Source organism: Carya illinoinensis, chromosome 10, assembly GCF_018687715.1.
Source record: "Carya illinoinensis cultivar Pawnee chromosome 10, C.illinoinensisPawnee_v1, whole genome shotgun sequence".
Lineage (NCBI taxonomy): Eukaryota > Viridiplantae > Streptophyta > Magnoliopsida > Fagales > Juglandaceae > Carya > Carya illinoinensis.
In genome coordinates, this window is record NC_056761.1 from 11,731,980 (window position 1) to 11,746,993 (window position 15,014).

The 15,014-nt window shown below is 34.1% G+C and overlaps 1 protein-coding gene across 3 annotated transcripts; it reads left to right on the plus strand.

Annotated features, from left to right (window-relative positions):
- The first annotated feature begins 1,946 nt into the window (after positions 1-1,946).
- Positions 1,947-14,489, plus strand: LOC122279086 (transcription factor TCP2-like). 3 transcript variants are annotated; one of them, XR_006229448.1, is made up of 6 exons: positions 1,947-2,244; positions 2,323-2,463; positions 2,686-2,840; positions 3,394-5,233; positions 5,609-5,668; positions 14,183-14,489. XR_006229448.1 is itself a non-coding variant. In XM_043089416.1 (5 exons), the coding sequence occupies exon 4, from the start codon at positions 3,802-3,804 to the stop codon at positions 5,188-5,190; it is 1,389 nt and encodes a 462-aa protein (XP_042945350.1). In that variant the 5' UTR covers positions 1,948-2,244; positions 2,323-2,463; positions 2,686-2,840; positions 3,394-3,801; the 3' UTR covers positions 5,191-5,233; positions 14,183-14,489. The 3 variants fall into 3 exon arrangements, 2 of the variants coding, with proteins under 2 accessions (XP_042945350.1, XP_042945351.1); XM_043089416.1 differs by lacking the exon at positions 5,609-5,668 and having other exon boundaries at positions 1,948-2,244; XM_043089417.1 differs by lacking the exons at positions 2,686-2,840; positions 5,609-5,668 and having other exon boundaries at positions 1,948-2,244.
- The last annotated feature ends 525 nt before the right edge of the window (positions 14,490-15,014 follow it).

Sequence of the window (15,014 nt, forward strand, 5' to 3'; positions counted from 1 at the left end):
AATTAACATTGTTTTTAATAAAATCTACTTTTTAATCAATCATATTAAATTGGTGCACAAATTAGTACACCATTGTGCTTGCAACTATATTTTTCCATTAGATAATATGTGAATAATATTAAAATAGTTTATGAATCATAGTAAAATTATTTAAATTAACATATTTTATAAAATTTTGAAAAATGAGATAGAAAAAATTGAATAAAAATATTATAAAATTAAAATATTGTTACAATATAATTTTTATTTTTAAATTTAAAAAAATTAAATTATTTTTTATATTTTATTTAAAAATTTTAAAAAAATAATAATAATTAAATAAAAAATTAAAAATTAAGAAATATATATTTATAATATTTAAATATTAAAATAAAATAAAATAGGATAAGAAGAGAGGGAAGCTTTTGGTATTTAAACCATGCCTTAAATTTCTCCTTTAATATTTAGGTTGGGGACTGTTAGAAGCTGCAGGCTAGTGCTGGTATCTCCTCAAAATAAGGGAATTAGTACCTAGGCTAGTAGTAGCTATGCTGAAGGCAGGAAGGCAGGCATGCATGGCCCTTCAGCATCCCAAAAAACATTGAGAAATGTCTTTATTTTTTACTTGTGGTCACTCCAAAAACTATTTTAATGCACTAATTCAATCCCCCACCATGTCTATTTTCTAGCTTATAATGTATATATGTATATAAATTACTACAAATTACATGTTATTTTTTCCAATATTGAGAAACTGTACATTATAGAGATTATTATATCTTTGATTTTTTTATTTGCTTGAATATAGATAGTCATGATCTTGCTGCTAAATATAAATAATCTGATCTCCATCTTAATATATATTTATTGATATATATATAATATATATATCTTGATCTCCCCAGTAGTACTGCAATAATTAATCTCAATTAATTACTCATTAATGCTGCCAGAATTAGAAGAAAATGACAAGTCCTAGATCTAAATGAATGTGGTGGAAATGAAAATGATGCAACTACTTATGATCATGCTCATCTATATATCTCATAATTACAACATTTCATTCATTTTCTGTATCTTCCTGATCTACCCTGCTCCCTCATCACACCCAAATACTAGTACCAGTACTACTTCTACTCAAATATATTCATCAACATTCAACTCATTATACATCAGAAGTTTGGTGTCCAACTCAACATTAATGCATGCCATATCTATTGTTGCTACCACCTACTTCTTCTTCTAAGAGTAATGCTACATACGGTTATGGATTGCGCATATGTCATGTATTCATTTCGAAAAAAAGTAGAATTTATTATTAAAAAAAATTAATTTTTTGATCATACAGATTTTATATTTACATATATTTTTTTTAAAAAAATGAGTGCACGGTAATTGCATACTTTATGATTGCAAATATCATGCATCTAATTCTAACTTATTGCTAATTATTTTAATTAAATTGTTTGGCATTTAATTAAAATGAGAATACAATGTGAATTTATAACAAGAATAATGTTATATACAGTTACTTTAGCGTACTCTTTGTGAATTTTACTAATGTGATTGACTGCATCAAATTTTTTAAATATACAATTAGTCATATCAATAGAGTGTGTAAAAGTAATTATAGACAGAATTTTTGTTTTGAGTTTTGCTATATACAAGCACAGTCGTGTATTAATCTGTGTACCAATACTGATTCATTCATACTTAAAATTTAAATTGATACTATTTTCAATAAAATCTACTTTTTGATCAATTACATCACATTGATGCACAGATTAGTGCACAATTATATTTACAACTATATTTTTCCTTTTATTTTTTTGTTTTTATACTTATACAGGCAAATTAAATAGAAATTTATATATAAGAAGAAAAATAGATCAAAGATAATGGCAAAATAGCATAAAGGCGAAGAAGGAGGGGCGAAATGGAAAGGAAGGAGATTTTAAGACAACTGAGGGAACGGCGCAGTGTGTGTCATTTCCCGATAAGCCCGGTGATTTTGCTCGAATGGGGAAGAAGAACCCTATGTTAGTTCTCTCCTTAGGGCTCTTTTGAAACTCTCTCTCTCTCCCTCTCCAATTCCCTTACATTCCCCCACATCACCGGATTTTCCTTTCACTTTCTCACCGACCAAACAAACGAACCAGCCCTATTCCTCTCTCTCTCTCTCTCTCTCTCTCTCTCTCTCTCTCTCTCTCTATATATATATATATATAAAATATATGTCTGTCCTCTTCGACCAGTCCCGTACTTGTAAGTGCCGGTCTCTTTCCAAATTTTAGCTGCTTAATTTTCCTCGGTCGAACTGAATTTGTATATTTTTTTCATTAGCTGTACTGGATAAAAAACTACGAGTGAACTAAAAGTGACGGGAAAGAACTGAAACAAAGAAACAATTATTGGAAACTCGAACTGCACCAAGTCCGCCCCCTTGACGGGTGTTCCGGGAACACAGAGCTTCCAATTAGAAAGGTCGTCCTCTTTTATCTCTCTTATCTTTTATTTTTTTTATTTAAGTTTCTTTGGATCTTTTACTCACGGTTTCGGAAATCGAAGAGTAAGATATCGGAGAGCTGTGAAGACTATTGTTAAAAAACTTATATTCAGAAACTTGGTTTGATTTACAATTTGTTAAAAAGAGATGATCTAATTAAGAAGTTGATGGATGTATTTTCGAATGAGCTGAAATTGCAGGTTGTGATTCAAGGAGCTTTAGAACCACAGATCTGCTGTGAGCTCTGGGTGCTTATACAAATTGTAAATCAAACGAAGTTTCTCAATAACTATAACAAAAACAAAGCCGAGGAACTGAGAGCTTAACACCTGTCAGACTCCGACCAATCTTCAAAGTAAGCAAAATTGATGCTCTCTCTCTCTCTCTCTCTCTTCCTTGTCTTTTGTTGGTAATTTACGGACAGTGTTTTTATTAATGGGTCTGAATTAATTATTAGTGAAATGGTTAAGCTTGATAGAATGTCTGGCATTTTTAGGGCCAGCAAAAGCTTTAAATGCCTTTCTCAAACAGATCTGTAAGTGTCATGCTATTTTCTGCCGTTGCTTTCGCTTGAATATGAAGCACAGAGGCTCAGATCAGGGTAATATATAGGGTTTAGAACCTTTGCTAAAGTTTATCGTCTTTAAAAGCGTCCACTAAGCTTTTCAAGTCTTTAATGAGAGAGGAGGCATAAGACTCTGAAGCCTCATAGCTGTGCGTGGACGAAGCAAAACCAAAGTCAGATCTCTGATCCCTCCCTCTCTCTGAGCTCTTTAAGAACTGATGAGATGCTAAAGCAGCGTACTGTGCATACGTATTAGCTATCAAGGGCTATCAAGCATCTGATCCTTTAGTTTTCTTAACTCGCTTTTGTTGTGGTGGGTAATTTTTGCTTTTGGGGTTTGCAGGGGGGCTGTGAGGAGGCTGAGGCTCTGAGGCCGATTCAGGCTTTGCTTTTGAAAGGCGGTCTCTGGTGTGGTCTGCGACTGCAAAAAGCTTAAGCAAGAGCTACTGCTAGCCTTCAATGACTTGGACGGTGATATATCGATCGGAAGTGTAAAAAAATGCCTTTTTAATCACTAAACAGCCAAAGGTACTCTCTGAATTATCGTCATCAATATGCATAGGACACTGCAACCCCACTTGCACTCTCATCACACCTCTTTCTCCCTCTAGGATAAAAAAAAATCAATTTTCTCTCTCCATCTCTCTATTTATATTTCTCTCAAGAAGTAGCAGAAGGATAAGAGCAAAAAAAAACGCAGTAGGTGTGTTCAATTGTACGAGTTTCTGTTTGAGAAAGGCATGAAACTGGTATGGAGGTGGAGGATATTCAGCAGGCACCAGCTTGTAAGTTCCCAAGGATTGGAAATGGCAGAAATGATTCTGGAAAGATAGGCTCTAAAGGGGTTCCTGACCACTACCCAGATGATGAAGAAGATGGAGAACCCAACAGGGTTGGCCCAGGAAGCGATGCCGGTGGGAATGTCAACCGGCTTTGCGGCTGGAACCGTTCCCGCATCATTAGGGTTTCTCGGGCCTCGGGTGGCAAGGATCGCCACAGCAAGGTCTGGACGTCCAAGGGTTTGAGAGACCGGAGGGTTAGACTATCGGTTACCACGGCGATTCAGTTCTATGATCTTCAAGATCGGCTGGGTGTCGATCAGCCGAGCAAAGCTGTGGAGTGGCTGATCAAGGCGGCGGCCGATGCTATTGCTGAGCTTCCTTCACTAAATGCTTCTTTTCCCGATACCCCGAAGCAACTGAGCGACGAGAAGCGGGCGAACGGGGCTACGGAACAAGGGTTTGATTCAGCTGAGGTTGAGTTAGATGGTGACCCCAATTTCCAAAACCAAAGCCAGCATCTTTCTTTGTCTAAGTCCGCTTGTAGCAGCACCTCGGAGACGAGCAAGGGCTCCGGTTTGTCGCTCTCGCGGTCCGAAATCAGGGTCAAGGCTCGTGAGCGGGCAAGGGAAAGAGCAGCTAAAGAGAAAGAGAAGGAAAATGACTCCCGCATTGCTCAAAACGTGAACCAGATTTCCCAAAATGCTTCGTTTACGGAGCTTCTCACCGGCGGAATCAGCAGTGTTAACAACAATGCAAATTGTCCCACTCGCTCAGCGCATCAAAACACCGGCGGTGAGACTAATTTGTTTCATAAGGCGGCGGCGAGGCAGTGGCCTTGTTCAACACCAATGGACTACTTCGACTCGGGGCTTCTGGGGCCTTCTTCCCGAGCCCATCACTCGTCTGGGTTTTCAGGTCAAATCCATCTGGGAAATTCCCTTCCAATGACGATGTCGGTTCCGGCGTTCAATTTATCAGGGGATAATCATTCAGAGCTGCAACATTTCTCTTTCGTTCCTGACCATCTCATCCCGGTGGCTGCGGCGACATCACAGCCCGGCGCTGGGCTGGTTGACTACAACCTCAATTTCACCATTTCATCCGGCCAGCTTGCTGGTTACAATAATAGGGGGACCCTTCAGTCCAATTCACCGTCTCTTTTGCCTCACCTCCAGAGGTTTTCTGCTATAGACGGACCAAACGTGCCCTTCTTCATGGCTTCGGCGCCTTCAGCGTCTTTAGCCATGGAGAATCACCATCACCACCATTTCTCACCTGGAATATTCGACGGTCGCTTGCAGCTCAGCTATGGCGACGCTAGCAGACATTCAGACCAGAAGGGAAAAGGAAAGAACTGAGTTCCTGTTAGATCAACAATCCTCTTTGCCCATCTTCTTCCTGGTAAGCAAATGAAATTCTGATCCTTAACTTTTTTTTTAATTAGTTTTTGCCTCCATCTTAATTACATTGCTTCTCTATACCTGTGCTTGTTTGTTTCTTTCCCTCGTCGATTACATGGTTTTTAATTTTCCCGTCTCTGATGTTTGTACGATTGTTTTCTCTCCTTTTTGGATCTAAGTGTTGTGTGCAATACCATGAACTGTTTTGCTTTCTTGGTAATCATAAAGAACCAAACCGCTGAGCACATTTTTTTGGGCGTCACCTCATGTTTATTTGATTCCTGCATGAATTGGTGTGAATAAAGATCAGTTGGTTGTCTCCATGTTTGATCTCTTCCTGGTTTCCTTATCTCTGGCATCTGCAACTCCACGACAGGTGTTTGCTTGTGTATTGGCGAGGCCATGTGTTAAGGCACTGAATGAGTACTGGAGCAAGGTATACCTTTTTAATAAAAATGATGCGAAGATCTTGGTAGCTTTACAATCCCAACTTTCTTTTCTGCCCCCAAAATTAATTAAAGCTGTTTGTTCCACATGGCAGTAGCTCGGCGCACTGTCGGGTTCTGGAAAGCGTTGCTTAGGGTTTGAGTTGTTAAGTCGTTGTTCTGGTGAATCAGACATTAGGCGTACGAGAGGCCACGGCTGTTTCTGTTCGAAAAGCCCATGCACGTAGCCAGTAAGGAAAATCACTGTTGCATCAATAGTTATAAATAAATAACAGTAAAATAGTAACGGAACAGTAGTGAATTGATTATGAAAAATAGTGAAGTATTTTAAAATAATTTAAGCTAAAAGAGTTTTGCGCTGTTTGGACAGTAGATACTAGTAGAAGTATTTTATTTTATCTCGTTATTATAATTTTTTAAAAATTTTTATATAAAATATAATAAATAATTTAATTTTTTTAAATTTTAAAATAATAATAATATTAAAAAATAATATTATAATAATATTTTATTTAACTTTTATATTAATTTATCTCATTTTAACTCACTATTCATGAATACCTTAATTTGCACGGTAGATAGAGATGAATGAGACTTCTCTTTGGAGAAATTTGAAGAAGGAAGGAAATAGAAGAAGTAATAATTAAAACACTTGTCTTTTTGTCTGTATTTCATCATCGAGATAGGTTAGATAGTAAGTGAAAGGGGAAATTAGATTCCTATATACCAGCTCCTGTTTTGCGTACTTAATATATATTAATTATTTCAATTTAGATATAAATGTTGATACATAGTCAACGTACTAAGAGAGTGAAATTTCTCTGTTTCTATTTCTAAATAAGCGTCTGCCAGCTTGTATAGAACTTCTTGTGTACTGATCACACTAGTGTACCTTTGCGGTTTTTTAATAAAGTCTCAATGAATTTTAAACAAATGAAATTTTTATAAATTTTTTAGTGATCTACAAAAATTAACAATGAATATATTTTTTCTAAAAAAGATTGTTATTATTAATGCACCCCTGACTTGGTTTACCAACAAGAACATTTCATAGTTTCCAAAACAACATGAAAACACCTTAGAAAAGAATTCTCAAGGTAGAGCAAAGATATCTCCAGGCACTGCCTTACAAGTACATGTCCCATAGTCACTTCACTAAGGAAGATCAGGGTGTGGTTGGGAGATCTACCTCTCGACCCTAGCTACACTAGGTGTGAGAAGGATCTCCATACCTTATTTCTTTGGGCTTTAGCTGTTTAATGGCGTAAATCTTTATGAGTTTCTTATCTCTACTAGTACGACTTAGATAGGTTTTATTTTTTGTATATCATCTTGCGTACTTGGACCATACCTATTCTTATATACTACTCTTTATTTATACATACATACATATATATATATAAAAGGTGTGAGAAGGGATCTCCCCTCATGCACGGAGGAGATTCCGTCTCTGTGCTAGCTAGAGGGACATATTCTCTATGTATCGTGCATGACGGAAGGGATATACCCTCATTCTTGTGTGCACACCAATCGGATCTGCACCATTGTGCAAATGGCAGAGAGAAATCTTCTCTTCCCTTCTCCAGTATTGAGGAGAGAAATCTTTCCCTCCTCAATACTAGAGGAGGAATTACGTGGTCAAGGGGAAGATCATGATCAACCCATGTTTATGGAGGAACCTCACGCACAAGAGGGAAAGATCTATCCTCTGCACATTATGTGCAAGAAAGGAGATCTAGCATTGGTATCTATCTTCACCGTCCCCCTTTGTGCATAAGGGGGAGATCTTCCCTTTGCTCACCACCCACGGTCGGGGCATTTAGTCCGACAATGCACAAGGGTGAGAGTGAGATCTCCCCCTTTCTTTGTGTGCATTAGGGGAGATATCTCCATCCCCCTTCTAAACTCTGGATCAGTGGAGAAGAACCCCATTATGGTGTTTGGGGTATTGGGGAGGGGTTTCTCGCCAATTTCTCGTTTGTGAATAGAACCCTAATCATGAGGCTAGGGGTGGCATCCTAAGAGTGATCTCCATCACGCAGTGGACACCTGCAAAGCAAAGGATCTGTTCCACCACATTAGGCAGTCCCTCATCAGGTTAGAGGCCACCTTATGTAGTTTGGAATATCTATCTTAGAAAAATTCTTGTGCCTTCTTTTTGCTAATAATTAGATTTTTCTTTTTCAAAAAAAGCTCAAGTAATTCCTAAGGGTATATAGGCCTGTAAATAAACAATGCTATTCGCAAGCTTTTCGAGATTCAGCTTGACCATACCCGAGTTCAATTTGATTATATTTTTATTGAATGGACCGTCTATGAACAAAAAATTATGATCGATTATTTGTATAAGCATAAACTCAAATACCTTCATATTTATTATTTTATAGAGTAATATCTTCAACTTTATAATGAGAATACCTCTAAGTATTTAAAAATATATCACTACAAGAAAAATCGATTTTTGTGATTAAAATTTTGTAACCAAAAGGACTATTTCTAACGAAAATGAGTACGTTTTTGTCGAAAATAGTCCTTTTGGTTGCAAAATTTTAGTTGCAAAAGCTCATTTATCTTGTAGTGTATAAAAGATGAAATCATGTTCCTAATACTATGCATATTGTTTATCTTTATGAATATAGTCATTGACATATGTAGATCTAAAAAGCATAAAGATACTCACAAAAACTCAAGATTTACTTGTTAAAGTAGATAAACTTTTGCCAAAGGCCTTTGTACTGCTTATATTGGTCTGAACTTTGTTATAGATAAAGTAATTATAATATATAATTTAAAGAACATACTAGCAAAACTAAATAGCTCGTGAATAAGTTCAAGCTCACTTGAATAATAAATGAGCTGTTTGTGAACATAAAATAATGTAACTTGATAATAAACGTGAGCTTGACTCTGCATGTTCAAATAAAAGTTAAATAATTAAGTCTTGGCCACCATTACTCACTCAAACTCTACTCGTTTATACCTATATTTGGTCTTCTAAAACAATAATTTAAGTGTTATATATTTGCTAAAAAAAAATGGATAAAAACTTGAAACCAATCAACAAGCATAACCAATTTCTAGTTTTTCAAGGTTTCTTTAGTACCTACTTCAGAATTAATTAGTTCCCACGCAAGATGTAGATGCTTTAGAAAAATAGAAGTTGCCATGAAGTTCTCTTTTATTATAGCTTCAACTTTCTTTAACGTCCATTTTCTCATTTTTCTTTTGAATTTTATGTTTACTTGAATTTGGATTATTTATATGGGGGCTCAATGTTCATGAACCATTATATACAATTTATATCCCATATAATTTTGAAATTAAGCTTGTAGCTTTTATCTTATAAGCCACATCATCAATATATATATATATATATATATGCCAAATACTACTTGTTAAATAATAATTAGGGTTTCTAAAAGCCACATGATCATTCACATCCTATTGGTGTAATTATTACTTAGTATTTACCATTATTTTAAATTTATAAAAAATAACTTGTCCTATTGAAGCATTAGTTTTATTTAAAAATATATTATATATACTGCAAATTATCAAAGCATGAAGATTTGCTCCTGTAATTTTCAACTAGTCCACTGTATATCATTAAGCAAAATTGTATAAATTAGAAAATAATTTACCAAACTAAATCACTCGTTATATTTAAAGTTTATTTCTTATATACAAAGAATTAATGTATTTAATTAAATTATTTATTTATTTATTTAAAATTAGTAGTGATCTTTTAGTTTTTCTATCACATACTTTTTGTATTTTCAATTTATTCTTGCTCTAAAACAAAGTTTGTGATTTCTCATCACTAACATATAGTATTTGCTTTAATAAATTGAAAAAAAAAATTCTATTTGCAAGCTAGTGTAGATCATAGCACACATCGTAAAGTGATTACATAGCATAATTTTTTTGGAAGAGAAATTTTAAAATTTGAATCTTACAAATCAAATTTTATCATTTAAATGATATAATCAGTGGTGTATTTTACACATTAGTTTGAGAATATAATAACTCTAAATTTAAACATTCGCACACGTTGTAGGTCTAAGATTAGTAGTTCTTGATAATTGATGGGTTCAAGCTTTTGAAGACTATATATATATAAAAGGTTACTGATTAATGAATAAAGTGATATATAGCAGTTAATTAGTTGCATCAGTGTTTTTGGTAATAAAACAATCATTCAAGTGAAAATAAGGGGTAAACAACTTAATAATACAAAGAACATTATATATATAAAAATCGAATTAAAGAAGATCACAAAAGAAATTTAGAATACAATCCTCAACTCAAAGGAAAAACTCTAAATTAACATTGAGTTCCATGGTGTCCATAATATACCTGCTAGTTGAAGTAAAAAAGTCATAACTTTTAATTCCCGAATCAGAATTAAAGAAATCTTGGCCATTGATTTGGAAAGCCAATTCAAATTTCTTCAACTTCATATTTTCTGAAGATTTTCAAGATTCAACATTTATGTGGTCAAAAGTGCTTGTTAACATATTTCCCTAGAAACTTTTATGGGAGTACTCTCTATTGATGATGAATTTCAGGTGGATTAATTTGTCTAGAGAGTTCAGAACTTGAAACATGTGAGACTCTCGATCAAGCGATATTCGATCTTCTCCTTTCGATCAGCAATATCTTGACATGAGTCACATGACAAGTACAGCATCTATGTAGCTTTTCTAGATTCACAATTTTGCGTTTTTAAATTAGGGTCTTAACCCTAGCTAGATCACCTATATAAGAATCATTTTGCACGAACTTATAAAAAGAAGAATTATCTGCTCGAATTCTTTAGAGGAAGTTTACATGTGTTGTCATTCCTATTTTGTGCTATGAGAGACAACCTCAAAAAAATAGATTTTATGCGCGCTTCTAGTACTATAATATTTCTAAAAGCTTTTGTAAACCACATAAAAAACAAATATGATGATTGTTTTTTTCTTTTTATTTGAGGCAAGTTCAGCAAGGAGAGTTCCAGTAGAAGAAACCCACTCTAGAGGTTGTAGATGTCAAAGTTGTGATTGTTACTGTGATAAGGCAAATAGTTTTGTTGGTATGAGTAGGGATTGATCTTGCTATTGTTATGTTCAAGGGAATGGTTATAAAGATTTTGTAATTAGACATCTTGTAAGTTAATTTTCAAATAGCGAAGTAGTTTTTCTAAGTAGACTACGCGCTTAGAGTGTTTTAAGAAAGAGTTATTGTGCTTAGAGTCGACCCGATTTATTTCGGAACCGAATCGGAACTGTTCTGCTACTAACCCATTTCATTTCGGGTCAATTAATTCTTGATTATTGTTTTTCATGTTCTATAGATCTGTTGATGATATGTATATATGGTTGTTATTGAAGAGATATTAAATATGAAACGGCTCATATAAAAATATTCTCTTGTTAGTTAATTAATTGCTCCTTCATAATTTCTAAATTTCCCACAAATGTGTCACATACCTTTTCACTCTCTTTAGGTGCAGTATATAAGGGTCTAAACATAATTTTTCACTATGCAATATTAGCGCGTTCATTTATATAATATGATCACTAACAGAAAAACACATAACATATGTCAATCACTCCACGTACATCACACCCAAATTAGCAGTGTTTTGCTGTTTTCTGTGCCAAAGATCAGTCTAATTGCCAAATCTCCCATTTCAGTCCTTCAGAAAGCTTAACTGCAGTTCTTGGCATAAGTTTTGCATACAAGGACATAATTTGCAGTTTGTTCTTATATATTATGAATTTGATTGTTTTTAAATAACAGCTTTCCTTGGTTCATAGTTTAAACTAGCTAGTAGCTAGTCTCAAAGTTTAAGGGCATCTTTGGGTAATAATATGAAATGAGAAATTCTTTTTTATTTTTATTTTTATTATATATATATATTTATTGGTAAAAAATTATATTATATTAATAAGAATAAGTAAAACCCAAGTACACAGGTAGTATATAAGAGATTAACCCATTTAGGGGGAGATGAAATGAGAAATTATCAAAACTTCTCACAAATACTTCTCAAACATCATTCATATGCAAAACACATTTCAATTTTAAATTTTCAATATTTTCATCTTATCATTACAACTTTTACAAATTTTAAAACAAAACACAAAAATAATACAACTTTTTTAAACTTCAAAAAAAATAATATTGAAACAATTTTTTAGCTTTATGATATTATTTTTATTCAACTTTTTTTCTCTATTTTCCCGGGCTCCAATACAACATTTAAACTCAAACTATTTCACAACTATTCATACAGACTATTTTACTACTATATTCAAAAAATTTTGAGGGTCCAAACGAGCCCTTAAAATAACATATACTTTTGGTATATATCTTTATCATAAGCTATTTCCCACCTTACCTGCAACATTCACATGCTTTTTGCTAGGCACCAAATTGTTAACAGGTTCGGATAATCTTCTAATTATAAGTGTCTGTGACAACTATAAATATTGTAGGATTTATGTAGTTTAAAATGTTTTGAAGGTTTTTCACATGAAGGTGTAACCTGAAGGAATACCAATTGAAGAAAGCACAATAAGCACAACACCTCTCACTTGGGGGCATTTCACATATTCATACCATTACTGGTCCTTGGAGTTTTGATTTATATGCTTAGATTGGAGTCTTAAAGTTATTGTCTTAGGTTATGTTTGGATAGGGAGTTGAGATGAGATGAAAGTAGATAGTTGAATAAAATATTATTAGAATATTATTTTTTTAATATTATTATTGTTTTGAGATTTGAAAATATTGAATTATTTATTATATTTTGTGTGAAAATTTAGAATATTTGTAATAATTAGATGAGATGAGTTGGGGGATTTGTTAATCCAAACTGGGCTGCACAATCCCTGATAAAGGCCGGAACAGTTACATTATAGTGAGTTGATCGGCTTTTTTCGACAGTAATTGTTCACATGCACCGTGGATTTCTTGAACTTTCTATACATACATTCATATATATATTTATATATATTTGTGTGTGTCTGTGTGCCAATGTATATGGTAATTAGAAGCCGTGAATCACTTAGAACTGTCTTTGGCCGTTTGTTTCATTGGTATGCTGATATGGTCTTATATATTTTGTCCCCTTTTTTACTGTTAGCTTATATGCTTATATTGCTAGAATTCATCCCTTTTCCTTTCGGAAAAGACATGAATCCTACTGGCTGCCACTAGAACCGGCCATGTAGATCTTTCGGTTTTCTTTATTTCTAGAATTGTGCTGATTCTTCCTGTAAAGGACAAACAATGCCACACTTTACACTTTCCATTAGAAAATCAAGTACTTAATTTATGACTTCTGGATGCTTTCATATTTCTCATGAATGTGACCGTTGGTGCTATATATATATATATGAGGGTAATCATGTTTAGAACTGATCTGCACTTGTCTCTACTCATTGACTTTTGATTATTCTTGATCTTTTCGACAAGTATTTCTTGCCATCTAGTATAAAGAATGCAGTTGAAATCTTGCCATCGAGTGTCGTAGTTAAATCAGTGACTCATGTCCTGATTGAAGATCGATTCCTTGAGATTCTGATTGTTTTTATTATTTAATCTGATAATCCAAATGTAAAATGATACAAAGATCAGAACTGGCTAGACAATGTGATCAACAATACGTACGTCAATACATTAATACGACTTGAACTTGCATATATCATGTGAATATACAGCAATTAAGAAGAAACACTGGATTCCGTGATGGCATCTAGATGAAAGACTGGTCTTTGTGGGAGGCTCACCTAGGAGTCAAACTATAATGTCCTAATATTTACAAGGAGTTAATCATCACTGCATATATATGATTTTTAATCTTTGCGTAGAACATGAGGTTTCCTATGATCAGGTAATAGTTTGCTGTGGTTTCACCGCATACTCCAGTTCAACATGTGTATCGCTCGTTTGAACCTGAAACCCTTCTTCACCTTTATGGCATATGAAAAAAGGAAGAGTATACCGACATTAATATTGGGGAAAGTCGATCAAGTGTTGGGATATCGTGGTTCCTAAGGTTGAGTTAGTTTCTTTAGGGTAGCTAGCTAGGACGTTAATGTAGGACAATAGATCAAATAAAGGCAAAGGTTTTTGCAGGAACTTCTTTTCATCAATATTTTAACACTACTAATGGCGTGGCTTGGCTTGTCTTCTGGTATTTGGGATTTGTATCCCCAGTACGCACTTGGTACATATCTTTTCTTCACGAAGCTTATCATTCTGCAATATATGAGATAATATATATATTTATCTGACCTTATATGTCATATTTTGATTGGTACAAAAATTGTTTGCATGTTGGGAAGCTTTCCAACTGCGGTTTCTCCGTCGATTCCCTTTTCTCCTCAGTGAAATATATACTGATAATGATATTTGGTCCAATATTGATTTCAATGATAAAGAGTCTTCTTGTATAATTTAGATGATGAACAGTTGCTGATATATAGTGGCAAATGCTCATATTAATGCAGGGAAATAATTATGAACTGAGGAGATCATCATCATCATCTAAGCGCGCGCTGGCCAGGGGCCAGCAGGCAAGACGTACGTACTTGGGAGAGCAAATGCACGTACGCCTTAGCTGCATAGCTTAATACCCCCACCATGCAATTACGTTTTACGCTTTTGAAATTGTTTTTTTACGTCTGATTTCAAGTCATTCGGCTTGCCTGGATATATTTATATATGATCATCATGATCTAGTCGAGCCTAGCTCGCAATGTTGTGTGTTTTTAATTAAATTTGACATTACAATTCAATTGAAGTTATTCTTTTCCATGTCTAATTCTACGATATTTACACTTGATGATCTGCAAGATCATGTCTGATCTGTACGTACCTTTTTGCATGGTTGAGAATAACATCATGAGTTTTGTGATGAATCTGGTACTACTTACTGCAGGTCGATATATGGCCAATCAATATTAAGTCTAGTTTCTGGTAGATCACATTGCTCATGTCATATATGACTCTACTAATTATATGTAAGTAATGGTAGATAAGTCGTGAAGTATGTAACTGTCCTGCAGTCAATTTAAAAAAGAGTAGGGTTTATTATTAAAAAATTAATTTTTTTCATATAGATCTCGTATTAATTTATTTTTTTCAATGTGATTGCGCGATATTTTCACACTCACGACTGTAAGTATCATTTCTCATTATATATATATATATATATATATTCTTAACGGTTTGATTACTCGTCAATATAATACCAGTCATTTGTAAGAGCGCTCAAAAATTAGAAAATCAGCTCTTTGAGTTAATTTAGATTCCACGTGCATGATTATAATCTAAGAAGAA